The sequence below is a fragment of the Saccopteryx leptura genome, chromosome 6 (genome assembly GCF_036850995.1).
Source record: "Saccopteryx leptura isolate mSacLep1 chromosome 6, mSacLep1_pri_phased_curated, whole genome shotgun sequence".
In the NCBI taxonomy this organism is placed as follows: Eukaryota; Metazoa; Chordata; class Mammalia; order Chiroptera; family Emballonuridae; genus Saccopteryx; species Saccopteryx leptura.
This window is the reverse complement of record NC_089508.1, coordinates 55,896,910-55,924,265: the sequence shown is the minus strand read 5'-3', so window position 1 is coordinate 55,924,265 and position 27,356 is coordinate 55,896,910. Positions and strand designations below refer to the sequence as shown.

At 40.6% G+C, this 27,356-nt stretch overlaps 1 protein-coding gene across 2 annotated transcripts; it reads left to right on the top strand.

The window, feature by feature from the left end:
• Positions 1-27,356, top strand: APH1B (aph-1 homolog B, gamma-secretase subunit). Of its 2 annotated transcripts, XM_066342019.1 has the most exons (6): positions 1-244; positions 1,928-2,098; positions 7,600-7,670; positions 8,859-8,981; positions 20,947-21,074; positions 24,133-27,356. In XM_066342019.1, exons 1-6 carry the CDS (start codon positions 132-134, stop codon positions 24,298-24,300), a joined length of 774 nt encoding a protein of 257 aa, XP_066198116.1. In that variant the 5' UTR covers positions 1-131; the 3' UTR covers positions 24,301-27,356. The 2 variants fall into 2 exon arrangements, with proteins under 2 accessions (XP_066198116.1, XP_066198117.1); XM_066342020.1 differs by lacking the exon at positions 1,928-2,098.

Here is a 27,356-nt window from a genome sequence, read left to right as displayed (position 1 = left end):
CGCCCCACCTTCACTCCGCCGCGCCGGTCCCGCGGCGCCCCGCTCTCGGCTCGGCCTACGCTCAGCTGTATTTGCGTCCGGAGTACCTCCCGCCCCTGCGAGGCTCCCCCCGGCCGGCTTCAGCGCTCGCCATGACGGCGGCCGTGTTCTTCGGCTGTGCTTTCATTGCCTTCGGGCCTGCGCTCGCCCTCTACATCCTAACCATCGCCACAGAGCCGTTGCGCATCATCTTTCTCATCGTCGGGTGAGGCGGTTGGGCTGGGAAACCCGGACCCAGAGCTCCACTCCCCCGCCGGGAGTACCGGCGACCCCTGGCGTCCCCACCGCACGGCTCTACTTTGTTGGGCTGTGGAGAGGAGAAGGGTTGAGATGGGGAGAGCCGACACCTCGCTCCTCTGGGTGCCCGGCCCGCCTGCGAGGCTCAGCGTGTCAAGAACAGGAGTCCCGCGACCCCCGAGGGCGGGCCCTGGGAAAGGCGCTCACCCTGTAGATCTCAAAAACCCTGCTACTTGGCTCCGAGTTTTTGCCTAGGGACCGTGGGTGGGTTATAGTGAGTCGTGAAACCACTTAAATTGTGTGAAAAAAAAAGTGTGGATAAGTTCAAATATGCATCTTACATTTTTCTGGAGACGGGGGTCCCCAATTAACTTCAGATTCTCGCAAATGCAGCAATCCCAAAGGGTTTAAGAGCCATAGCACCTGGGCATCCGGCGCTTTAAAACATACCGATGCCCCAACCCTTATCCCAGACCAGCTGAATCGGAATGTAGGGGGTGGGATTCAGGCTAAGGATTTTTTTTTTAAGTTCCTAGGTGAGTCAGGTGTGCAGCCCAAGAGTGGGAGTCTGTACAAACACAGAAGCACCTGTCAGTGGGTTTTCTTGCAGGAGCTTGGTAAATACCGAACTCTGGTGGTGAATATGGTCATAATCCTCAGTTTTCCTCTGTCCGGCAGCTCCTACTGAGGCTTCCCACGTACCCCTAACACCCTTGAGTCCCACTTGGCACCGAGGGAAACAGCCAGGCTAGGCCAGTGATGCTCACTTTTTCCGAGTTTCTTCACCTCTTGCAACCATGTAGAAAGTGCTGCATCACAGTATCACTTAAAAAGCTATGGAGGTTTGGGCAAAAGGTTTGTAAAGCTTGTTATAATCACTTAAATCCACAGGAATGTTGTAAAAACCAGGCCTGGAAAATTGAGCTAGATCAGAGTGTAAATTTTCAACTTCTGGATTTTATACCAACTTCCTGTTATTAGAGAGGTCAACATTTTTCCTGGAAAATACACTTATATTTGCACATCAGTGAGCAAAGCATTAATTAGGAAGAGTAGTAAATAAAGTTTCCAGCTAGATAGCCCTTGGCAGATAGTCTGCAGATGTGCTTAATAAGTAGCAGGGTCACTGAAGAAGAGTGATTGTTAGGAAAATTCCCAAATTCCTTTTGGATTACACGTTCATTTCACCAGAGAAAATTCACCACTGATTAAGAACAATGGGTCCAGAGCATTGCTTTACAAGCACTTTTGTGTGTGTGTGTGTGACAAGAGACAGAGAGAGAGGGGGACAGAGAGAAAAACAGATAGGGACAGACAGACAGGAAGGGAGAGAGATGAGAAGCATCAAGTCTTTATTGCAGTACCTTAGTTCATTGATTGCTTTCTCATATGTGCCTTGACCAGGGGGCTACAGCAGACCGAGTGACCCTTTGCTCAAGCCAGCGACCTTGGGTTCAAGCTAGTGAGCCTTGCTCAAACCAGATGAGCCCGTGCTTAAGCCAGTGACCTCAGGGTTTCGAACCTGGGTCCTCCACGTCCCAGTCTGACGCTCTATCCACTGCACCACTGCCTGGTCAGGCCACTTACTTTTTTTTTTAATACTTCTTGTACTTATGTTTACTTGTGACCCCCCCCCCCCCCTAAATTTCAGAGCTTTCTTCTGGTTGATATCTCTACTGCTTTCCTCCGTTGTCTGGTTCATGGCAAGAACCATTACTGGCAACCAAGATGGACCAACACAGAAATATCTGCTGATCTTTGGAGTGTTAATCTCAGTCCTTATCCAAGAAATGTTTCGGTTTGCATATTATAGACTTTTAAAGTAAGTTAAATATTTGTTTACCTTTTCTGCAGTTAATCTGAGTTATGGATTTAGTAATTTGAAACATTAACATAGTGTGGTATTTGAGGGTCCATGCCTTCCAACATAGTTTGAAGTCAAGGGATTAGAACATTTCCAATGTGAAAATATTGAGTATTTTAGCTTGTAGATATTCCTTCATTCATTCATTCATTCAAAAAAATTTTTTTGAAAATTTACTCAATACCAGGCATTGTTTTAGGCACTGGGGATAGGTCATGATTAAAAGTGTCTGTCCTCATTGAGGTTATATTACATTGGAAAGCGACAGACAACAAAGGAATGAATAAGAAAACACATTGTATATTAGAAGATAATAAGTGCCAAGAAGAAAAATAAGCTAGAGAAATAGGCATTGAAACAACCCAACCATTCCACCTTAGAATATATATCAGCTTCCCTTTGCCACCGAATAAAATAAATAATTCTTATGAAGATTATGCCTGCCATTATTTTGGTTGTATTAGGGAAGATAGGGGTTAATTTTGAGATATTTCATGTGATTTCATATCTGTAATAGAAAAACACATATTTAAAAAGCCATGGGCATGAGTTCCCTTTAGGGAGCTTTAGGCCAGAAAGTATGTCATCTAGGATTCATGAGGACCTCACATGAAACCACTAATTTGAAACACAGCTTGAATTTAGAACCGTACTATCTTTCAGGCAGTCATGAGATTGACTTTGATTATGTGGTGAGATTTAGTAGAAGGATAAGTGAGCTTTCTTTTTCCCTTTTGGCAAATGAGATAGTTAGGCCACTCCATTCATTTCATGGATATAACCAAGACAGGTCCTCAACAATATCTCTTATAATAACTTCTGCTAATTTCTTCTTGCTGGTATGCTAGGCTTTCTGTATTTTTTAGTTGCTTTTATTTTACTTTTTTATTTAAATTGAATTTATTGAGGTGACACTGGTTAAAAAATTGCAGGTTTCAGGTGAACAGTTCTAGAACACATCTCTGTACCACTTGTTGCTTTCATTTATTTATTTATTTATTTTTCACTTGTTGCTTTTAATAAGAGATATTGAAATTTAATAATGAAGCAATTTAAATTACAAATCAAAAACCCTGAAGCCATTGCTTATAAGCAAAAATAATATCTTAGAAAAGGTTTAAAAATGAAATTTCTATTAGTTCTTGGAAATATTAAAAAGCAGCCCACAAATAGCAGAGATAAAAGGTAAGTTTCCACAGGGATATAATATCCTTAAGAGACGGGCAGTTGTCTGTGGTTGAAAGTCTCTGATATGCAGCAGTTTTTACCATTCCAAAATTTAATTTTAACTTTAGAATATTATTAAGGTAATCAAAATCTCCCTTTTTCTGACCTCTGCCCCACTAAAGAACCACATAGTCGAATGAAATCTCTGCCATGTAGTAGTTATCTTCTCTCTCACAGCTAAACGTTCCTCATTTCTTTACCTGGCCCTTAAAAGACACGTCTGTGGTTTCCAAACCTATTGCAGTCTTTGTTCTTTTATGTCAGTAGGCATGCGGCTTTTTGTCAGTGCCCTGAGTCTGCCTGTGCCGGGAGCCTGCAGAGTACCCTGCTGTGGTGGTGCTGGTGCCCAGGGCAGTGGCCCTTCCCGCCCTTGACTGGGCCCTGGACTCTTACGACCTCAGCTCAGGTTGCACTGGGTTTTCCTGTCAGCAGCATCTTTGGCTCGTTGCTTTTGTATTTTCACATACGGTAGTTCTAATCTTGAAGCAAAATTCTTACTAGATTTTCACAGGCTAGGACATGGATTTAGGACTTGAGATTCTAAAACCTGACTTACCTAGAGTGGCTAAATGGACATCTGCTTGTTTCTTCATAGTTCCCCCCTGAAATGCAACTCTTGATTGGCACTAACCTGTGGTTCCAAAGGGCTGCACACTGAACATTGGTTGACTTTTTTAATGAGGGCAGTGAGGGACTAGGGCCACATGCAGAAGGAATTATGACTGTCAGGCTATAAGCTTCTATGCTAGCAAGCTCAGAGAAGCCTCTCTGGCCTTCTGGAAGAACATGTTTACTGCTCCAAAAGGAACTTTGGAAATTTGCAAAAAGGTATTAGGAAAAGCCTGTATTAACAGGTACCTTTGGTTGCTTTTGCGAAATGCATCTTTAGCAAGCCTTGGGATATTGTACAATATCTTCCTAGCAGATTTCAGAAATGTTGGTTGTTACATAGTCATATTTTAAAAGAAGTTTGAGAATTATTTTTATACTTTATTCATGGCTAACATTTATATAAATACATTTAATTTTCTCATTTTACATTGCATTCAAATATAGGAACTTTGGTTTAATCAGTAGTTTAAGTATTCCACTGCCAAAGTACATTTTGAACATTTAAATTTAAATTACAGCTACATCAAATTTTTGCTATCTGAATTTGATGCCAAGATGAAAATGTGTACAGTTTGCACCAGTATTTTTTACATATATGGACTTGACTCAAAATATTTATAGTTGCAGTCTAATATACGTTTATTTTATGAGTCAAGGTTAGGAATAGTACTTTTTCTTGAATGAGTGAATTTAATTTAATTTCTGCCTAGCAATGAGTTGTGCTGAGAGAAATTGCCTTGTGGCCATAAGTGATAGCCTTTTCTACCTTAATTTCTTTTAAAAAATCCAAGTTATGGTCCTGTACATTGCCTAAAACATACATTAGAATTTTGGGGGCTTGTATCGAAGCCTTGCAGTTTAATTTAATTTTGTCTTCTAATGCTATTACCATAAATATTTGGTAACTTGGGGAAATCTTTCATTTATAAAAAAAGTTAAGATAATCATTGCTATAATTTCTTGAGAGGAATAAGTATATTTAATTTTTTTATTGATTTGAGAGAACAAGGAAGGGAGAGACAAATAGAAACATTGATCTGTTTCTGTATGTACCCTGACTGGAGATTGAACCCGCAACCTTTTTAAAATTTCTAAAACCATGTATTTAACTTATATGCATATTCTTTGGTACTGTGTCTCTCTGTTACACACATGTACAAAAAGAATCATAACAAATGGGAAAAGATAGAATGATTTATTAGTAGTTTTTAAAGTTTATATTTGAAAAGTTGAGGTTTTTATTTTTTGTTCTTGGAAACTATAATAAATGAAAACAAAGAATTTTCCACTTCAGTACAATAGTCATGTTACGAACACTGTCCCTTACATCCTCAGTCATGTGGTCTGTCAGGAACATGGAAGTTGATGGTGTTTTGTACTTTTTCACTTCCTGATCCTAACATGGAGAACTATTAGTGCCATAAAGCTTTCCTCTCACAAACTTGTAATGTAGAATGAGGAAGTTTACTAATTTTTAAAAGATTTTATTTATTGATTTTACAGAGAGGAGAGAGAGGGGTGGGGGAACAAGAAGTATCAACTCATAGCTGCTTCACTTTAGTTGTTCACTGATTGCTTGTCATATGTGCCTTGACCAGGTAAGCCCAGGTCTTTGAACCAGCAACCTCAGCATTACAGGTCGATGCTTAGCCACTGTACCACCACAGGCCAGGTGGAAGTTTACTAATTTTTGAATTTATATATTTAATACATTTTTGGTAGCAGTACTTTGCTATATACCAAATAGCAATAATCTTTTATTCATTCTAAGCAATTTATATAAAAAAAATCCTCCAAAATTTATTGACTCTATTATACCATTATATTCATGTGTTGATGGAGATTATTACTACTATGTTTCTAAGTTTTTGTTTGTATGTTTGTTTTACAGAGACAGAGAGAGAGTCAGAGAGAGGGATAGACAGGGACAGACAGACAGGAACGGAGAGATGAGAAGCATCAATCAGTTTTTCGTTGCACATTACAACACCTTAATTGTTCATTGATTGCCTTCTCATACGTGCCTTGACCGGGAGCCTTCAGCAGACTGAGTAACCCTTTGCTTGAGCCAGCGACCTTGGGCTCAAACTGGTGAGCTTTTGCTCAAACCAGATGAGCCCTCGCTCAAGCTGGCGACCTCGGGGCCTCGAACCTGGGTTCTCTGAATCCCAGTCCGATGCTCTATCAACTGTGCCACTGCCCGGTCAGGCTGTTTCTAAGTTTTAATTAACCTTTAACAACATTGTTGTGACAGATAAGTTTGTTGTTTTAGTAAAGTTGGACATTTTATTTGGTTACTGCTCCAGGGAAAGAAGTTGACAGTCATTGGTTCATGTCCTTTCTACCAAATGATCCTACCGAGTGAAGAACACTGAAGTAGCAAATTGTTCCTTTTTTTTTTTTGATTGATATTTGGAAAGGGGGAGAGAGAACAAGTGAGGGAGAGTGAGAAAGATGGAGGAGAAGCGGGAAGCATCTACTCATAGTATTAATAGTTGCTTCCTGTATGTGCCTTGACCGAGCAAGCCCAGGGATTCAAACTAGCGACCTCAGTGTTCCAGGTTGATGCTTTATCCACTGTGCTACCACAGGCCAGGCCGTTAATTGTTTCTTTTGCATTTAGAAAAATAAAAAACCTTTTTTCATTCTGATTATTACTGTTTTGGTTGAACTCTGCATTGCTTTTAATTTAATGATATTTATATTTATAGTAAATATAAGTTAAATATCCTTTGAATCAAGGATTGTTGCAGAGTTTCTAGCCAGTGAGGGTTAGTAATAATGACGATAGTGGAACCTGCCAGCCACACCTCACATTACTAACACATCAGTGCTGGGGACAGGGACTCGGTAAGTTGGTCAGTTGTCCACAACGGAAGCACAGATATGATCGATCACTCTGAGGATCATTTCTTATTAAGCAGTATTCTAATTTTTCATTCAGGTAACTCCTTTTCTGAGGGTAGCATTTTATTCTCCCCTGAAACCTATTTCATGGGGGGGATATAAAACAAATATGTAAAATATTTTAGAATCAGACGACCATATGATTAAATACCCATATAGGAGTTCAGACCATCAGTATTATAGGATTTAAGAGAAAGAAATAATGATCTCCAGTCGTTGGTAAAGGTGGTTTCTTTAAAAAATTGCTGCCTGGACTAGACCTTGAAGGTTGAGTACAGTTGAGGTTCTGAGGAGTGGAAGCCAGAAGGGAGGGTTTCACAATAAGTATAGTCCAGGTAGAAGTTAAAACAGTGTCATCACAGTGGGCTTGAAGCTGTATTTCTTTGGGAAAAGGGAGAAATTCAGAGTGGTAGATGCCATAAATTATTGGATTAAGTGTTTACTAAGTTCAAAAAGTATTGCTTCTTTTCTGATGGCTTGCTTACTTGTGTATTTTTTTATTTTCCTCTTTTATATGAAAGTCCAGTAAAAGGCAACAGTGCATTGGAAATTTTGGTTGATTTTAGGAAAATTTGCTGGGTTTTTGTTTAAATGGATTTCAGATTTAGAGTATAACTTTATCAAAAGCCTCAATAAGTATCTGAATTTTGAAGTATCTTGTGTATTTTCCTGATATACTATATTTTAAAAAAAATTGTGTGGTTTTATTTTAGAAAAGCCAATGAGGGTTTGAAGACTATAAACCCAGATGAGACAGCACCTTCTATTCAATTGCTGGCCTATGGTAAGTTAGAACTACATGTTGTCATTAAGAAAAAAAGTCAAATTTGGCATAAAAACCAGTTTTATATTTTATATCTTTGTGGATATCAGATAGTATTTTATTACTGTCTTGGTCTGTTGGTGTACATTGTTTCTTTTTCTAGGTTTTCAGGGTCCTTATGTAAAGGAAAGTGATTGCAGGCGACATTTATCTGTGTGCCCGTTAAATACTAGCCTGGTTTAAAAGTTAGGTTGTTTTTTTTTTTATCATTTTTCTGAAGCTGGAAACAGGGAGAGACAGTCAGACAGACTCCCGCATGCGCCCGACCGGGATCCACCCGGCACGCCCACCAGGGGTGACGCTCTGCCCACCAGGGGGCGATGCTCTGCCCATCCTGGGCGTCGCCATATTGCAACCAGAGCCACTCTAGCGCCTGAGGCAGAGGCCACAGAGCCATCCCTAGCGCCCGGGCCATCTTTGCTCCAATGGAGCCTTGGCTGCAGGAGGGGAAGAGAGAGACAGAAAGGAAAGCGCGGCGGAGGGGTGGAGAAGCAAATGGGCGCTTCTCCCATGTGCCCTGGCCGGGAATCGAACCCGGGTCCTCCGCATGCTAGGCCGACGCTCTACCGCTGAGCCAACCGGCCAGGGCCCAAAAGTTAGGTTTTTAACACTCTAATTAACAATTTCCAAGTGAGGTTACTGTTGCCTTCTCTGGGTGGTTACCATGACTTTGGCTGTAATCATTAGAATTGTGTTTTAAAGATTGGAGCTAGGTCTCTAGGTTGCATCACCCAGTTTGGCCCAGGGATCACTCCTTACAATGCACAGTCACCCTTACGTGCAGTTCCCAGTTCTAAGCCATCAAACTTAATTCTGCAGACTCTGTTATCAGAAACTAAAGCCAGAGCTTCAGCATCGTGTCCTTCTTTATCTCACCTATTGCTTCTCTGCCAGGCTAGATCTTTTTCTCTATTTTTTCATTTCTCTGCTACATTCCACTATCCATTTCCTGTTTTCTACCCCCTTCTCACTTGATTTATCATTTAGCCAAGCACCGGTCTTTTCTGAGCCAGCTTTCCACTCTTCCCCAATAGCATGTGCACCCTTTCAAAACCCTTCAACAAAATAGTATTTCCTAATCCTTGGAAATGTGCTTTGAAGACGAGTTATAGCAGGAAGGGGTTTAACAGTGTTTTTCTTCCTCTTTAGTTTCTGGCCTGGGCTTTGGAATCATGAGTGGAGTATTTTCCTTTGTAAACACCCTGTCTGACTCCTTGGGGCCAGGCACAGTGGGCATTCATGGAGACTCTCCTCAGTTCTTCCTGAACTCAGGTATGTGCTTGGTAGCTCTGAATGTTCAGACTTCTGGTCTAAATGCTCATCCTATCGGAATTTCCTGGCTTAGGAATTCAAATAAATAGAAATTTATGTTATACTTTTAAAGGCAAAACACTGTTACACACCCCAAAGAAAAGGCTTAGGAAAATAAAAAGTTAGGTTAGAGTATTTTGGAATTTTAGAGTGGAATTTAACTGGTATAAAGTTTATTTTTATTTTAATATATTAAGAATGTTGCTGTATAATTGATATACTACCAGTGAATTTTTATAGGCTATATGCTCTTTTTTGTTTTTATTAGTTTATCTTTAGTATAAGCCCTCATCTTTAATTAATTTATGTTGGCCCCTTTTTTGGGATAGGCAGTGTAATTTAATCTTGAAATTGAAAGGGAAAAAATGGTTCTTGTTTGATGTGAAGTAATGTCATATATCTAAAAGTGTATACTTAGCCTGATCTGTGCTGATGCAGTCAAGTGCTAACCTGGAATGCTGAGGTTGCCAGTTCCTAACCCGGGCTTGCCTGCTCAAGGCACACATGAGAAGCAACTACTATGAGTTGATGCTTTCTGCTCCTCTCTCACTGCCTCTCTCTCCCTCTCTCAAATCAATAAATTTAAAAAGAAATCTTAAAAGTGTATACTTAAACATATATGTATTGTTTAAAGAATAATGACCCATATTCCCTGTTCCTTAAGAACTAGAACATTAGTGGGAACTCCAAGTCCCTGTTCCTCATTATTCTTCCCTCACAGGTAACCATTGTCCTAATTTTGAGTTATTAATTCCCTAGGTTAATAGGGTTTGAAAATTAAGTTTTGTTTTTTTTAAAGATTTCTTTTTTTAAAATTTTTATTTATTTATTCATTTTAGAGAGGAGAGAGAAAGGGGGAGAGAGAGAGAGAGAGGGAGAGAGAGAGAAGAGAGAGACAGAGAGAGAAGGTGGGGAGGAGCTGGAAGCATCAACTCCCATATGTGCCTTGACCAGGCAAGTCCAGGGTTTTGAACCGGCGACCTCAGCATTTCCAGGTCGACACTTTATCCGCTGCGCCACCACAGGTCAGGCTGAAAATTAAGTTTTTAACATTTATACGTATTTTGTTTTGAAAGAAAATTAATACGTAGTTTTCCTGCTTTTGAACATTTAAAAATAAATTATACTATATTCTTAAAATAAAAAAATGATAATAGATGAGTTGACCTTTTTAACCAAAGATGCAGTAAAAGATCAACTCATTTCAAGTGCTTTTATATCCATCAGATAAAAATTGTCATGCCTGACCTGTGGTGGTGCAGTGGATAAAGCATTGACCTGGAACATTGAGGTCGCCAGTTCGAAACCCTGGGCTTGCCCAGTTAAGGCACATATGGGAGTTGATGCTGCCTGCTCCTCCTCACCCGTTTCTTTTTCTCTCCTCTCTCTAAAATCAATAAATAAAATCTTAAAAAAAAAATGTCGTCATGATGCACTGATTACACATTTGAGAGTTGGTAATGTATATTATATAATTAACATAAGATTTCTCCTAGATTTCACAAGAATCTTTTATAAGTAGTTTTAAAAAACCCCTCTTATGTTTTATTATCTACACAAGTTATGTAATTGAAATAAGTGACCCCATTCACATATTTTTAAATTCTTTTTTTTTTTTTTTTTTTTTTTTTTAAAGAGACAGAGAGTCAGAGAGAGGGATAGACAGGAACGGAGAGATGAGAAGCATCAATCATTAGTTTTTCGTTGTGCATTGCAACACCTTAGTTGTTCATTGATTACTTTCTTATATGTGCCTTGACCGCGGGCCTTCAGCAGACCGAGTAACCCCTTGCTCGAGCCAGTGACCTTGGGTCCAAGCTGGTGAGCTTTGCTCAAACCAGATAAGCCTGCGCTCAAGCTGGTGACCTCGGGGTCTCGAACCTGGGTCCTCGGCATCCCAGTCCGACGCTCTATCCACTGCGCCACCAACTGGTCAGGCTAAATTCATTATTTAACATCTACACTGAAGCAGTTTCTATCCTCAAGGAAGTTACCGTTTACTAGGGGGAGTAAGACCAAAAAAAGTGATTAAGCATATTAATACAGTTCAATAATAGAGAACATGTAAGGCAGTATGACCAAATTTAAAAATATATATTGCTGCAGAAGTTTAGAGACATTTCTGCATGTTGTAGTGATCCCCCAAACCGACTGGACACTTACCCACCACTTCAGTTCAGGCCTTGGCATCTCCTGTCTAGATTACTACCAGCAACCCTCAGCTGGTTAGTCTTTTCTCAACACACTTTCCATGGGAATCCATCTGTGACGCACCCACCAAACTAACCTTACCCATACAAAAACGTGTAATGGTTTTCCACGGTCTACAGAAGGAAGTCAAAGCCCTTTTTATCTTCTTTTTAAACATTCCATAATTAGAATATATATATGTATATTGCTTTTAGAGATGGAAGAAAGGTGAGAGAGAAAAGCATTCATTGTTGTTCCACTTTGTTGTGCATTCTTCAGTCGCTTCCCATATGTGCCTTGACTAAGGGTTGAACCCGCAACCTCAGTATTTCGGGACAAACTGACTGAGCCAACTGTCCAGGGCCATAATATTTTTTTAATGATTATAGTACTGAGTAGCTAGTGTTTTAGAACAAACTTAATACTAATACCTAAAATCTGTTACAGTCCTATGTAAATAAACAAAAACATAATCAGGAGGAGTATTACTGCTACGTTTTATATATTTTCTTAAATGGGCCTGTTATACATAACCCGCCACATCAGCAATTTCCTTTGGTTTTCAGGTAGCATTCTCTTAATGGAACTTATTTTTCTGCCAGTTTCTTTCACTAGATGGCGCTAATTCACTTTCGTGAGCTAGGCTGTTTTCCTATGACTAGCTTTAAATGATTCTCTTGGAAGAAAGTAAAAGAAACATATGCTAACCATTTGAGAATTATAGTTGTAATTTCTGTAAATTCATGAGAAAATGGAAAGAAAATAAAATATTTTACTGTCTAGCTAAGTTAGGATGGCAGGCTGGCCATGCCGTGAATACGTCCCTGTAGAGTAGCTGTTACTTTATCACATGCAAGAGCCTCTTATTTGTTATAACACTGTTCTTTGGAGCATAACCTTTGAATTGTACATTTAAGAAATTACTTTTTATTACATTAAAAAATAACCCCTAATTTGTATATATCTATGTGTGTTATTTATAATTTCTGTTGTTACCATTTGTTTAACCATGAGCTCATTTTTAATTTTTCAGTTAAAGCTATAAGTTTATGTTAGTTTAACATATCCAATTATAAATGCCTAAGTAATAATAATAAAAAAAGGAATGGGGTTCATTAATTAGTATATCTATGTTAATATAATATATATACTGTATGATACCTGTATATACATGAGTTTTCATGTTATAGATAGGTATAGTTTCTAAATAACATGAATATGTATGTTATTTTTTTAATTTGTAATTGTGTAATACGCTAGCATTAACTTTTATTAGAATTATTACCATTTTTTAGTAATGCTAAATAGAGGCAGAAGTATGGGAATTGGAGTCTTAAGTTCAAGTCTTATCTTGGCTCATTATTTTAGTATTTTGAATGTCCATTTGAGGCCCTGGCTGGTTGGCTCAGCGGTAGAGTGTTGGCCTGGCATGTGGAAGTCCCGGGTTCAATTACCAGTCAGGGCAACAGGAGAAGTGACCATCTGTTTCTCCACCCTTCCCCTTCCCCTTTCTCTCTCTCTCTCCCCTCCTGCAGCCATGGCTCGAATGATTTGAGCACATTGGCCCTGGGTGCTGAGGATGGCTCCATGGCCTCACCTTAGGTGCCAAGCAATAGAACAGCGGCCCTAGATGGGCAGAGCATCGTTCTATGGGGGCTTGCCAGGTAGATCCTGGTGGGGGCGCATGCGGGAGCCTGTCTGCACTCTCCTTGTCTCTCATTAAAAAAAAAAGTGAATATTTATTTGATCATTTAATTACTCATTTTACAAATAATTATTAAGCATTTTTATTCAATAGGAGTTATACCAAGCTATGAAAATACAGCCCAGTAAATGTCTATACCTTCCACTCATAGTAGGGAATAATGATAGCAGCTAATTATACTGAAGTGTAAATACTGTGATGATGAGGAACCACGAGCACACAGAAGGCAAGCTCTCACCATGCTCAGGTAGTATTGTACTTCTCCTTTATAGTACTTACTGCAGTTGTAGTAATTGGTCAGCTGTGTAGTTACTTATTTAGGTCTTTTCTCTCCAACCAGATGCTAAGGGCTGTCTGTCTTGTTCATTGCAGTACTGCCAGCACCTTGTGGAATATTTTGTTTTTAGATGGACCCATAAATATTTATTTTAAAAAATGAAAGCTAGGCACAGGTTATGGAGGAAGTGCTATTTGAATAGAGACTTAATGGATGAATATAGTCATGCACTGGGGAATACATTCTGAGAAATGTGTCACTAGGCAATTGTTTCCTTGTGCAAACATCAGAGTGCACTTACACAACCTAGATGATGTAGCCTGCTACATGCCTAGGCTATGTGGTACAGCCTATTGCTTCTAGGCTACAAGCCTGTGCAGCATGTTACTGGACAAAAACAACATGAGATTAAATCAAGCACAAGAGAAAATTATGCAATCAGGAGATGTGGTAAACACGAGGGGTATGAGGATGCCTCCAGCATAGCATGGCACAGAAAGACCACTAAACTTTTTTCTAGGAGAAATTAATACGGTCAGACCGCATGTGGAGTATTGTGTTCAGTTTTGAGCATTGTGACTTAATAGGAATACTGAAGAACTAAAATTGGTATAGATACAGGGGTCCCCAAACTATAGCCCGCGGGCCACACGCGGCCCCCTGAGGCCATTTATCCGGCCCCCACCGCACTTCTGGGAGGGGCACCTCTTTCATTGGTGGTCAGTGAGAGGAGCACTGCATGTGGTGACGCCACAAAGCGCAGCATCACTCACGTACAGTATTACTTCCGGTGACGCAGGACACACGCGTCACGGCTCTGGAAGTGCTTCATATCACTTGTTACGGCTAGCAGTGACAAATATGGAATGGGACATTGACCATCTCGTTAGCCAAAAGCAGGCCCATAGTTCCCATTGAAATACTGGTCAGTTTGTTGATTTAAATTTACTTGTTATTTTAAGAATTTTTTTTTTTTTAACAGGGACAGAGAGAGAATCAGAGAGAGGGATAGATAGGGACAGACAGACAGGAACAGAGAGAGATGAGAAGCATCAATCATCAGTTTTTCGTGGCAACACCTTAGTTGTTCCTTGATTGCTTTCTCATATGTGCCATGACCGCGGGCCTTCAGCAGACCGAGTAACCCCTTGCTCGAGCCAGCGACCTTGGGTCCAAGCTGGTGAACTTTTTGCTCAAGCCAGATGAGCCTGTGCTCAAGCTGGCAACCCCGGAGTCTCGAACCTGGGTCCTTCTGCATCCCAGTCCAACGCTTTATCCACTGTGCCACTGCCTAGTCAGGCTACTTATTATTTTAAATATTGTATTTGTTCCTGTTTTGTTTTTTACTTTAAAATAAGATGTGCAGTGTGCATAGGGATTTGTTCATAGTTTTTTTTAAAGTCCGGCCCTCCCAACGGTCTGAGGGACAGTGAACTGGCCCCCTGTGTAAAAAGTTTGGGGACTCCTGGTATAGAACATTGTCAGTATGGTGAAAGATCTGGAAGCTGTGTCCTATGGGGTATGAAGGAAGGAATAATATTGAGCTTGAAGAAAAATGAAAGTAAGAGGAGTATGGAAGATTTCATGTTTGTCTCAATTTGTCATTCCTCTGTAATAGAATTATACATACACATCGTTGCCTGGCCTCAGGCTGGTTGAAATGTACTTCCCTGCCCCTGACTTTGAGCTCACTCATGTGACTTTAATTGGTCAATTGTGGATGTGAAGTAAGTCAGAACCTTAAAAAGTGCATAGTTGGTCTTCCCTTTTGGGCTCTGGTCATGTGCCATGAGACATGCCCTCCATAGTTAATGCCCACATAGCCTGGACTCCAGAATGAACATGTGCAGAGCAGGCCTGGGTCCAGCTTGCAGTGCCAAACCCAGCAGCCCGCAGCAGAGCTGCCCTGCTGAGCCCAGCCTTGGTCAAAGCACAGTCAGCTTTAGACCACTGAGCATGAGAAGAAATCCTCTTTGTGTAACTCAGTGAGTTTCTTTTTTCATTTATTCACTTTCACAAAAATATTTTAAAATATAATCTCTACAATGTGGCAGTTTGTTAAATGTTTAGATTTTTAAATGAAAGCTCTTTATAAGCAAGACTATCTCAAATTACTACATTACCCCTACAAAGTGGTAGAGAAAATATAACGTCTGTTGATCATTCAGAGAAAATGACAGCCAACAGAAATTAATCTGCAGTTCTTACCCTTTTCTGAGTTTATTAGGGTCTTAATTTCTTATAATATTATCACAGCTAATGGCTGGCTATGACACAAGGATATTTTGTATGCTGTAATATGTCATCAACTTTATCATTAAATATATGTTTTCACTATTATCAGTTGTGTAATAGTCTGAGTCAAGCTGCTCAAATAACAGAATGGAAAATTGTACCTGTGGCATGTCCTTTTACTAACCCTTGGCCTGCCATAGACTGCAGCGGCCTGTGATGCGTTACCAAGTGTGCAGAGCACAGGCAGCCATCCTCGGGCGGCTCAGCTGAGAATGAGCTTCCTACAGTCACTGTTTCAATGAAATAAACTCCAGAAATGAGAGTATTAGAATCTGTGGGATCTACTTTTTCATTGCATAGGGGACTAGATCAAACAACTTCTAAGGGGCTTCCCACTGACTGACTCCATACTGAAGAGCTGATCTGAGAGAATTTCTTTGTTCTTCAACATTTGCTAGAGGAGCTTTAAACATAAAATTGTATCCTTGGCAGTCTTTTTGACTCATAAACATACTTGGGGAACACTGTCATAAATATGAAATGATAAATGCTACCTAAACACCTGTAGTCATCCAAATTGCTTTCAGGACGTCTCCTTTATGATCTGGTTGGTATTAAAAAACAGTACTATGCCTTCCTTATGCTATATAATATGAGATGATTTTCAAAGTGTATCTTTAATTTTGGAGAATGTTATTTGATTAGTAATATATGTACATTTATATTACAATAAACTAGATAAACAGAATTCTCTTAAATTTTTTAAAGCAAAAGTTTAAAGTTAAATAATCCCTATTTCAGGAAAGGCATTTTCAGAAACATTAATTTAGTTCTTTGGCCTGACTTCTACTTGGGCTAGGTCATTAGAGAGCACTCAAGAACCAAGAGAGTTTCACCCTGGCTGGTTAGCTTAGCAGTAGAGCATTGGCCCGGCATGTGGAAGTCCCAGGTTTGATTCCCAGCTAGGGCACACAAGAGAAATGCCCATCTGCTTCTCTACCCTTCCCCCTCTTCTTTATCTCTCTCTTCCCTTCCTGCAGCCAAGACTCCATGGAAGCAAAGTTGGCCTGGGTGTTGAGGATGGCTCCATGGCCTCCGCCTCAGGCGCTAGAACAGCTCCAGTTGCAATGGAGCAAGGGACCAGATGGGCAAAGCATCGCCCCCTAGTGGGCATGCCAGGTGGATCCCAGTCGATTCCATGCAGGAGTCTCTCTCTGCCTTCCTGCTTCTCACTTCAGAAAAATACAAAAAAAAAAAAAAGAACCCAGAGAGTTTCTGCAACCAAGAGAATTGGAAGCAAGTCTCTCCCTTCACAGAACCTTGAACCTTGATACCCCAGACCCTTTTCTTCCTTGGATAAATAAGGCAGCCCTGGCCAGATAGCTCTGTTGGTTGGAGCATCATCCCAATGCACAAAGGTTGCAGGTTCTATCCCTGCACATACAGAAATTGATCAGTGTTTCTCTCTCCCTCAAGTCAATCAAGAAAACGTTTTTAAAAAGGAAAATGAAGCCAGAAGCCCATTGTTAATCACATCCTGTCTGTGGCTGCCACCACCCAGCAGCAGCCCTTGGCTCTCTCTGGCATGGGCAGAGCTAATCAAGTTGTCAGGGGAAACCAAAAGATAGCAACTTCTGTGCTGGCAGGATCCAGTACTTGACTATTTAAGGCTGTCTTTGCAAGGTTGGAAATGTAGATATCAGCAATGAGGGAGAGAGGGTCAAATGTGAAAATGAAGATATTTATGAACCTGTGTTAGAGTATTTGGGGTATGTTCAGGAAGTATAAAAGAATCAAATAGGCCTGACCTGTGGTGGCGCAGTGGATAAAGCGTCGACCTGGAAATGCTGAGGTCGCCGGTTTGAAACCCTGGGCTTGCCTGGTCAAGGCACATATGGGAGTTGATGCTTCCAGCTCCTCCCCCCCTTCTCTCTCTCTCTCTGTCTCTCCTCTCTCTCTCCTCTCTAAAATGATGAATAAAATAAAATTAAATTAAAAAAAGAATCAAATAGTTAAATGTAGCCTCTTAAAGATAACACTGAAACATTTTGCTTACGTTAGATTGAAACATTCTGTACCAAGAGAATTTGATTTAAAAGATTACTAGAAGAGAAAGTCCATTATTAAGTTAGCCACAGTTTCACACAACAGTACTTATCTGATTTGTTCAGCTTTCTGATTGTTTCATAACATTAGAAATTATGGCCTGGCTAGGCAGTGGCGCAGCAGACAGAACGTTGGACTGGGATGCAGAGGACCCAGGTTTGAAACCCTGAGTTTACCAGCTTGAGAACAGGGTCATCCGGCTTGAGCCGTGGGTTCACCAGCTTGAGAGTGGGGATATAGACAAGACCCCATGGTCAGTGGCTTGAGCCCAAAGGTTGTTGGCTTGAGCAAGGGTCACTAACTCTGCTGTAACCCCTGGGGGAAGGCATATATGAGAAAACAACCAATGAACAACTAAGGAGCCACAACGAAAAATTGATGCTTCTCATCTCTCTCCCTTCCTGTTTGTCCCTATCTGTCCCTCTCTCTGTCTCTCTCACACACAAAAAAATATTATGGAAGCTCCTTTCATTAATTTGCATTATAAGCTAATTTTTATAATCTTATGATTAACTTACAGAAGTTTTTTCTACTTTTAAGAAATATTAAAACAAAAAAAATTTAGGGTTAGATTCATTGAAGGACTTTCAAAATTTTATATTTAAGAACATGAGATGAGAAAGGTTTTGTAGTTAAAAGATAGTACCCTAAAATACTATTAGCAAATCTTCATTTCTAGTTGGAGTTAATTCCATTTACTGGAGAAAAGTATTAAAATGGTTTGTATGTAGCTCTAGCTTTATGTATGTGGCAGAATAGTTTAGATATCCAGGTCTCGGTTTCTGTTGGACTTCTACCAATTGCGGAGAGAATAATCAATAAAATTCTAAACAGCACATTGTAATAGTAAAGACTTATGATGATCCTGGAAGCCAGCCAGAAATGAGTGCTAGCTGAATAAATAAGTAGCTGAGTAGAAATATACAGTGTTTTAATAATTGTCCAAGAGGACCCCTTAAGATATCCTGTTCATGTCAGTGGTTCCTTCGAGTATCCTGTTCATGTCAGTGGTTCCTTCGAGTCAAGTTCACTTATTAGATATTGTGTTAATAAGACACTAAACTGAAAAGATGGGGCAGAGTTCTAGAGACTGTGTTTTATGTACCATGATACCCCAGTGCCTGGAACAGTGCCTGGCATGAACAGGCATACACATAAACTTTACCTTGGAGATAGGGTCAGTCCATCAAAGTATTTTTTTAAAGCAGAAAAGGGCCTTTCAAACAGAAATATAGAGTTAGAATTTGAAAGAAAGTTAAGGGCTAATGATATCTTGAAGATCCTTGTCTGACACTCACAAAATTATGCTCTTTTGGAGGAGAATGAACTGAAAATTCCCTAAATTAGAGCATTTTCCAAGTAGCGGAACTCCTGGACTTACCCATAGTTTCAGTGTTCGTGGTGATGCATAGACAGAAGGGCAAACATGAGCTGACAAATAGACGGCACATTATGGTGTCATTGCTTTCTCTTTTGATTGACATGTAGGTTTTAAGGAAACCTTACAGTGTGAACATTTGTGCTTGTGTAGGTTGTAGTTTCTACCCTCGTCTTTTCTGACCTAAATTTAACTCCTGAGTGCCTTTAGTGGTCTCAACTCGACACCGTCACATCACCAGACATCTGTCTTCAGGGTAGCTTCTGCTTCCAGGACCATCACTGGGGTTAAAATATATCATTTTAGTTTAGTCTGCCATTGTCCCCAAGTTTAAACAACAGCAACCTCCCTCTTCTACTTTAGTTATTTACCATCATTAATGGAAATGATGGCATGCTGTATCACTAGATGTAACAACTTAACTTTCTCCAAACACAACAGTTTTACTTTTTAAATTTTGTTTTGTGTTTTTTGACTTTGTGTAAGTGACTAACAGTCATTTTTCCACAGTATACTTCTTTTCTCCACTCAGTCTTATATTCTTGAGATCGTTTATATTGTAGATCATAGTATTCCATGTGTGAATACACTGAAGTTTATGTGTTCTGATAACGATGGACATTTTTTGTTATTATAAATAGTGACATAAATAATCATATATCTCTGTGCAAATATATGAGAGTTTCTGTAGAGCAGTGGTTCTCAAACTTGACTGTGCATCAGAATCAACTGGAGGGCTGTTTAAAGAGATTGCAGGGCTCATTGTGTCTGATTCTGGAAGTCTGGGTGGGTCCCAGGAATTTACATTTCTAACAAGTTCTCAGGTGTCAGTGATTGATTGATTTAAGAACAAACTGCATCAGAATGTAGATCTAGCTGTGGAATTGCTGGAGTACAGTAGAGTATGCAAATGTTAAACTTTAGTAGGTAGTTATAGGGAACACAGTTGTAGGGAAAACAGGCTTGCTGGCTTGCACTTTGCATGATTAGTGTGAGCACGTGACGGAGCCACGTGTGCATAGCCTACAGAAGGCTACAGGTGCTATCCCTTGCTGCGGATTGCTTGCCCGCCACTGTGAGGGGCCGTTTTCCTGTTCGCTTGCCTGCCACCACAAGGGGTGATTTTCCTCTGCTCACCCGCTGCTGTGAGAAGCTGTTTTCCCCCTACCTGTTGTGAGACTCGTCTGCCCTTGTGAGACTCTAATAAATGGGCATAGCCCAGCGCTTTTCCGCTTCGCAGTTCCTCTACCCTCTGCCCGAATCCAATGGGAACCTGCCTGGCCTTGGCCACCTGCATTATAGTACTGTAACACTAGATTATTTTTCTACCAGCAGTGTAAAAGAGAATCACCAGACTTGTAGTTTTGCAAAACTAGTTGGTGTTAATTGTATTTTGTTACATGGCCAAAAAAGGAAATCTGTATGCCTATATGTGGAACTTCACCATTTTAAATAAATAATGTTATCCAGGACACACACACACACACACACACACACACACGCACATATACAGTATTCCACTGGAAAAGCTATGTGTGCTAATCAAATTCAATTTCAGTTGCTTAGGAAGAACCTTAGATAATTATTGAGATATTTAATAATAGTTTTTATTCTTCCATTGCCTTTTTAAAAATAATCCAAGAAATTTCACTTTAGTTATAAGACTTGTTTAAACAAAAGATGTTCTTTTTAATTGAGAAAAGTCTCTCTTAATTAGTGCAGAAGGCTAATTTAGAAAAAATTGATTAGCAATAGTTTTATTGCATTCCTCAGAGAAACTCCATGAAAGCCAGGTTCAAGTTGACTATCAGGTTCACTTTCCAGAGAAGCTGCTACACAGCTAACCCCTTGTGCAGGGATGTTGTTTTCCAAGTTAGCACGTGAGCAAATCAGGATCCTGCTTCTGCCAGATGCTAGTCGGGCTCGCCCAGCAGTGTGGAGTGCCCTGAGCGCCTGTGTGTCGTGGCCAGGTGGTCAGTGGGCTTTGGCATCTGTTGTTCATGTGACTGGGCCCTAATGGATGACTGTCTTTCAGCTTTCATGACTCTGGTTATCATACTGCTGCACATGTTCTGGGGCATTGTATTTTTTGATGGCTGTGAGAAGAAAAAGTGGTATGCCCCTGTTGCTGTTCTTCTGACGCATCTGCTGGTGTCAGCCCTGGTGAGTATTGCCACTGTGCTGTGTTTTTTGGAGCTCAAGTCCACGTCTAAAATGGTAGATTCACCTGACCTGAGGTGGTGCAGTGGATAAAGCGTCGACCTGAAACACTGAGGTCGCTGGTTCGAAACCCTAGGCTTGCCTGGTCAAGGCACATATGGGAGCTGATACTTCCTGCTTCTCCCCCCTTCTCTCTTCCTCTCTCTCTCCTCTCTCTAAAATGAATAAGTAAAATCTTAAAATGGTAGATTCCACTCTCAATGAAAAGTTGTTTAAAAGAATGGATGGCCTGACCAGGTGGTGGTGCAGTGGATAGAGCGTCAGACTGGGATGTGGAGGACCCAGGTTTGAGACCCCAAGGTTGCCAGCTTGAGCGTGGGCTCATCTGGTTTGAGCAAAAGCTCACCAGCTTGGACCCAAGGTCACTGGCTTGAGCAAGGGGTTACTTGGTCTGCTGAAGGCCCACGGTCAGGGCACATATGAGAAAGCAATCAATGAACAACTAAGGTGTTGCAATGAAAAACTGATGATTGATGCTTCTCATCTCTCTCCGTTCCTGTCTGTCTGTCCCTATCTATCCCTCTCTCTGTCTCTGTAAAAAAATAAAAGAATGGATGAACGATAGGTAGGTAAATCACCTAAGTTTTATTAGAGGAAGACAAAATTGTTTGATTTCATTAAAGATTTTTTAAAAATTTATTCATTTTAGAGAGGAGATAGAGAGAAGGGAGAGAGAAGGGGGAGGAGCAGGAAGCTTCAGGCCAGACACTAGAAAAAATTCTTTAATGAGCCTGACCTGTGGTGGCGCAGTGGATAAAGCGTTAACCTGGAACGCTGAGGTTGCCGGTTCAAAACCCTGGGCTTGCCTGGCCAGGCACATATTCCTCCCCTGCCTTTCTCTCTCTCTCTCTCCTCTATCTAAAATTGATAAATCTTTAAATAAATTAAAAAATTATTATTTGCCAATACACATGAGGGCAACCAGTAGGAAAAAGAAAGTTTGTTTTCTAGTATATTTTTCTTGAGAGAGACAGGAAGTAGGGAAGGAAAGAGATGAGAAGCATCAACTCGTAGTTGCTTCACTTAGTTGGTTTTTTTTTATTGATTGCTTCTCATACATGCCTTGACCAGTGGGCTCAAGCTGAGCTAGTGACTCCTTGCACAAGTCAGTGACCTTGGACGTCAAGCCAGCGGCCTTGGGCTTTAAGGCAGTGAGGCGCTTTGGAGACTCTCCTGCCCCTCGTAGGCAGAGCTGTGCGGTGACGAACTGACCCAGTCCGGTCCTCCTTTGTGAGGTGTAAATGCTAGGCTAGGTGGGAATCCGTCTCCCCACCTGCCACTGGCCCAGCAAAGGCTCCGTCCTTCTGTCAAAGGTCAGTTTCTCCACTAGGGCTCTAGACCGAATTCTTTCCTAGTTAAGCACTTCACTCCTTTGATTGTGTTCCCTGTCTACATCACTAGCCATTCCATCGTTTCATCAGCTAACAGACATATCTTAAAGAAAACTCTTCATTATTGCCTTCTCCCCATATCTGTCACCCTTTCATTTCCTGTTCCTTATCGCAGCAGACTTCTCAGTTATCCCCACAAATTCTGTCTTCACTTCTTTCCCTCCCATACTTCTACTGTCCAGTCTGGCTTCTACTCAACCAGCCCTTTAAAACCGCATTTGTCAAGGTCAAAAAGGACTTCTATTCCTCCAGATCTAATGGATGTTGTTCTTTTTTCATCTCAGTAACCTTTAAAAAGAGTTGCCCTTCTCTTTGAAATGTTTTACTCTTTTGACTTCTGCCTCACACTGTCCTGTGTTCCTCTCTCCTCCCTGTGTGCTCTTCTCAGACTCCTTTGCTGACTCTTTCTCAATGCGTTAAGTCCATAGCCTGGTGTTGACACTTCTGATTTGCTTCTGGGATACCAGCACAAGTAATTTATTTCTCAGGGTTGGGTCTTGACTTCTCTTTACCTTCTCTCTACAGTAGCTCCTTGGGTAGTTGCATGCATAGCCATGGTTTTAAATACCATCCATGGTCTGTGCCTCTATGTTCCTTCTTCTAGTCCAGGCTTCCCTCTGTCCTTCTCATGTACCTAACTGCTTACCTGACATCTGCCTTTTAAAATCTCACAGGCATATCACTCTTTGGACTTGATTCTCATCCACCAATCCGAGCTTGGTCTTCCTCAAGTCTCTGTAGCTGGCCCTGCCTTCCTCTCTGACCTCATCTCATGTGCTGCCCCTCCGTCCCTACACATGATTCATACGGACTCTTCTCAGGTTCTCAGATGCACCGAGCTCCTTCGGTTCCCTCCCTCAGTCTACACACGGCTGGCTCGCTCACTCCTCCTCCTGTGTGTCTCAGTTTAGTGCCACTGCCTCGGGGCCTTCCTTGACCACCCTCAGTAGATCACCTTATTCTTACCTACCCTGTCACCATCACAGCTATCATTCTGATCAAACATGCATCACAATTTGTAATTATTTAATTAGTTTGTTTCTTCATTTGTTACCTGTCTCACTTACTAGTATTTAAGCTTCGTTAGGATAGACACTGTGGTCTTCACTATGTATGGCACAGTACCTCTCGGCCATCTTATCAGAGTTTTTCAAAGGAACCTTTGGAACCCACAGCAGTTGTGCAGCTGAAAGAGATAGGCTGTTCCCGCATGTTCCCTTAAACACTAAAGGTTCTTACTAACGTAACTTGGACTTATCTGGCTTTCTTCCAGATTCTAAGAGCCAGTTAACCTAGAACTGATTATAAATTGGGCCCAGTTATATAATATGCATCTTCTGCTGGGCATTCCATTTGGTTTTGGCTTCTGATCACCTTCTAGGGTTGCCACTGAATACAGAAAAGCACAGAATGGGCCAGTGTCAGTTGACGAGGTTGGTCTACGTGTCTTTGTGGGTTCTGGGGCTCCTCAAGACATGACATATGTTGGATGTTTGGGAAAACGCACCCCAGCTATTAAAAGTATTTTATATTTTTCTTTATCTCTGGTTACTCCACGTGTTTAGTAAGCTAGCCATTATTACCCAAGCTGACTTGTTTTTTCTTTGCAGACCTTTATTAGTCCTCATTATGGAATCAGTCTGGTGTCGGCATACCTGATCCTGGTGGTCATGGGCGTCTGGGCATTCTTTGTTGCTGGAGGCAGCTGCCGAAGCCTGAGACTCTGCCTGCTGTGCCAAGACAAGGACTTCCTCCTTCTCAACCAGCGCTCCAGATAACCTCTGAGAGCCGGCACCTCGCAAACAGTAAGCAGCGTCTTTAGAGGAAGCACAACTGTGCCTTTTGATGAAAACCCCCTTTCTTGGTGGGATTTAGTAAAAAACAGAACTATGCAGATATGCTATGGCTTTCATGCAGCAGCTCTCTGAAAGGAGGTGCATCCTGACTGCACACGAGACTCACCTGGTGGGGAAACAGAGGATGCTGATTTGGGGGCTCACCCTCCAGACCTAATTGGTCTGGGCAGCTGGTAATTTTAAAAGCTTCCTAGATGACTCTGATGTGCAGCCAGGTTGAGAACATTAGTGTCCAAACAGGAATTTCCTGAGGCCACCGTAAGTGAATAAGGTAAGATGTTTAGCTGTCTCCTAACTCACCTGGTGCTGAGTGTCAAATCCTGGTCAGCCGTTGTCTTTTTTAGTTCTGAAGTCACAAAAGGCTAAAGGGCTAGCATCTCTCTCAACTGTTTTCATGTATTCCACTGGTACTTTTTTACGAGAACATGGTAGGCTGTGCTTTTAAATGCAATAATAAATTGTACTGACTTACTATGATAATTTAGCCAAAGTAAGCTATTGATTAACAAGCTGTGTTTGTCTGTAGTTTTTCTATCTTACATTTTGCTTTTTGAGGCATTACATTGTTTTTGAGCACAGATTCAGTTTCTTTAACTAAAAACCAATTTTCTGACTTCCTGAGAAAGAAAGTATTATAAAACCAAGAATTTTTGTGCAGTTTTGTCTTTCTGGAGGGTCAGGCTTTTCGTGGGTTCTGCCCACCCTGAGTGCTAGCTGCTGGGCTGGTCGAGGTGAGGCCATTGTCCTGTCTGCAGCCCTGTGGGCCGCTGCGGCCGTGCCCTGTGGCAGGCGGCACTGGAGCCGGAGGAAGTTCATGAGGAAAACAAACCCAGAGCGTGGTGTTGACATTTTTAATTTGCTCCTGTGATACTAACCAGCACTTCCCCTCGAGTGGTGTAGTATCAAATTAGAAATATGTCTTAAACCGCCAAATTCATACTTTTATATAATCTGTATAGTCAGTATGTCTAGTTTCTGGGTTTTGGTAGCAGATACAGCATTCCTTTTATAGAAATCCTAAGGTGTTTGGCCTCTAAACAATTCTTTTGATATCCTTTATAAAGAGGAAATACAATGAATTGTGCCTTGACTCACTAGAAATTGTTCCCAGTTGATGGCTTTTAGGAAGTTGATGGTATACAATGGAAATTGCCTACACGTTCAAGTGATAACCTCAGCAAACCCCATTTGTGCAGTAGAACATTCTAATGATACTGGAGCAGCAAAGGCAGGGCTCACCAGTGACATGACAGATGGAAGAATTTGACATACTAGAATGGGGAGGGGTCATAAACATGTTCAAAATGGAAACTTGGCCAATATTTTGGGCTGGCCCAAGTGGGGACCAGAACCTTACATTTGAACTAGACCTTTCTCAATGAAATCCCCTGCTGTGTTTAAATCACTAGACTTTCTCAATCCAGGGATTCAAGAGCAGTAGGATTTCTAGAAGGAAGACTGTAAATAGTCTCCTAAGCAATTATAGATTCCCCTAAAATACCAGAGCTTCTGCTGGAGTTTGCAATTTACCACTTTTATGCAAGATTTTCCTTAGACTAGAAGAGTCATGGAGAAAGTCAAGGACATAGAGACTAAACGGTGAAATTTACTGTGCAGTGTTGAGGGGAACAAGATACCCACTGCCCTGGGCTTTATTCCTATTAGAATATGGTGTTTTGTGATGAACAGAATAAGAAAAATAAGTAGTTGGTTAGTATTGTTGACTTACAAATCTCTTAATGGATAGTCTGATAAGATATTTGCTGATCTATAAAGTGTAGAGCAATCTGAGAATATTAATATTATTTATATTTGAGCTCTACAGATGTCTTCTGTGCATTGATAGTTTAATATTAAGTAAAGAAGCTAAGATGATAACATCTTAAACTTCTCAGGTGAGAAGAAAATTTTCTTTGATGGTGAGATTATTGTCTTAGTTCACGAAGTTATTTAATAATCCTTGATTACTTATGAATAAAGGAATTTTGTAATCCTGATTTCTCTTAGAATGTGAGCATTGCCATAGTTAGCTTAGGCCCTGTTGTTGCAAATAATATTTATAGCTTTACTTCGCCTGATGCCACGGAAGCCCACAGGGAGAGTATAGTCTTCCTCTGTTGCTGTATATATATTGAGATGCAAGTTTTAAAAATTTATTATCTATTGTGAGCTTTCTAAACCCTGATAGTATTTAGAGCGGCAGAGGGGGTGTTGATGTTATATGCTCCTCCACACAGGGCTTTCTCAGTTTGGAGGGAAATGTAGGTATAGGAAAATTGACCTTGGAATGTGAATTTTGTTGCAGCTCTTGAATATGTTTCTATGTGAATAATAGATATTGATTTTGTTGCTCTCCAATAAATTTGTATTTATTTTTAATTCTTTTGTTACCTCGATCCTGCCTAACTGGCAGGATGGCCTCTTGTAGTACATCTTAATGAAAATGTGGCTGAAAGGAATAGACGACATTCCTGCAGACTGCATAGAAAATGGCTTCGATTCCTGCACACAGCATAGAAAATGACTTTTGTTCCCAATGTTAATACCTTTGTTCTCAAACAAATTTCACTGTTTTCTGAGTGTCAAAATCACTCACAAATGCCAGGTGTTCTTATCCACAGAGTTGATAGCACTCTCAGGCACTTCTTGAGAGTGCTGGCTTTTTGTTAGCTAAGTTTTTTCTGGTTCCCACCATTCCTAACTCCAGGTAGACAGATGTCATAACAATTTTAAAGTGCTTTGCTTAGAGCACTTTATGATTGTAATAGTTACATTCTCTCATATAATAAAAGTCTTTTTACTTCATTCTATTAAATATTAGTGTTCAGAGATTTGAGTACTATCTATATGTACAATATATATTATTTTATGTGTTATACTGTTATCATATATACTTGCAACATCAGACCTTACATTCAATACACAATGCAATAGACTCTTTCCAGACCTGTATTTTTCAGTGCACAATAAAATGATTG

Bases quoted from the DNA above. Each gene is read 5' to 3' on its own strand.
- APH1B (XM_066342019.1), top strand. From the start codon at position 132: ATGACGGCGGCCGTGTTCTTCGGCTGTGCTTTCATTGCCTTCGGGCCT. The intron at 245-1,927 runs GTGAGGCGGTTG...CCTAAATTTCAG, and splicing joins ATCATCTTTCTCATCGTCGG to AGCTTTCTTCTGGTTGATAT. The intron at 7,671-8,858 runs GTAAGTTAGAAC...CTTCCTCTTTAG, and splicing joins TATTCAATTGCTGGCCTATG to TTTCTGGCCTGGGCTTTGGA.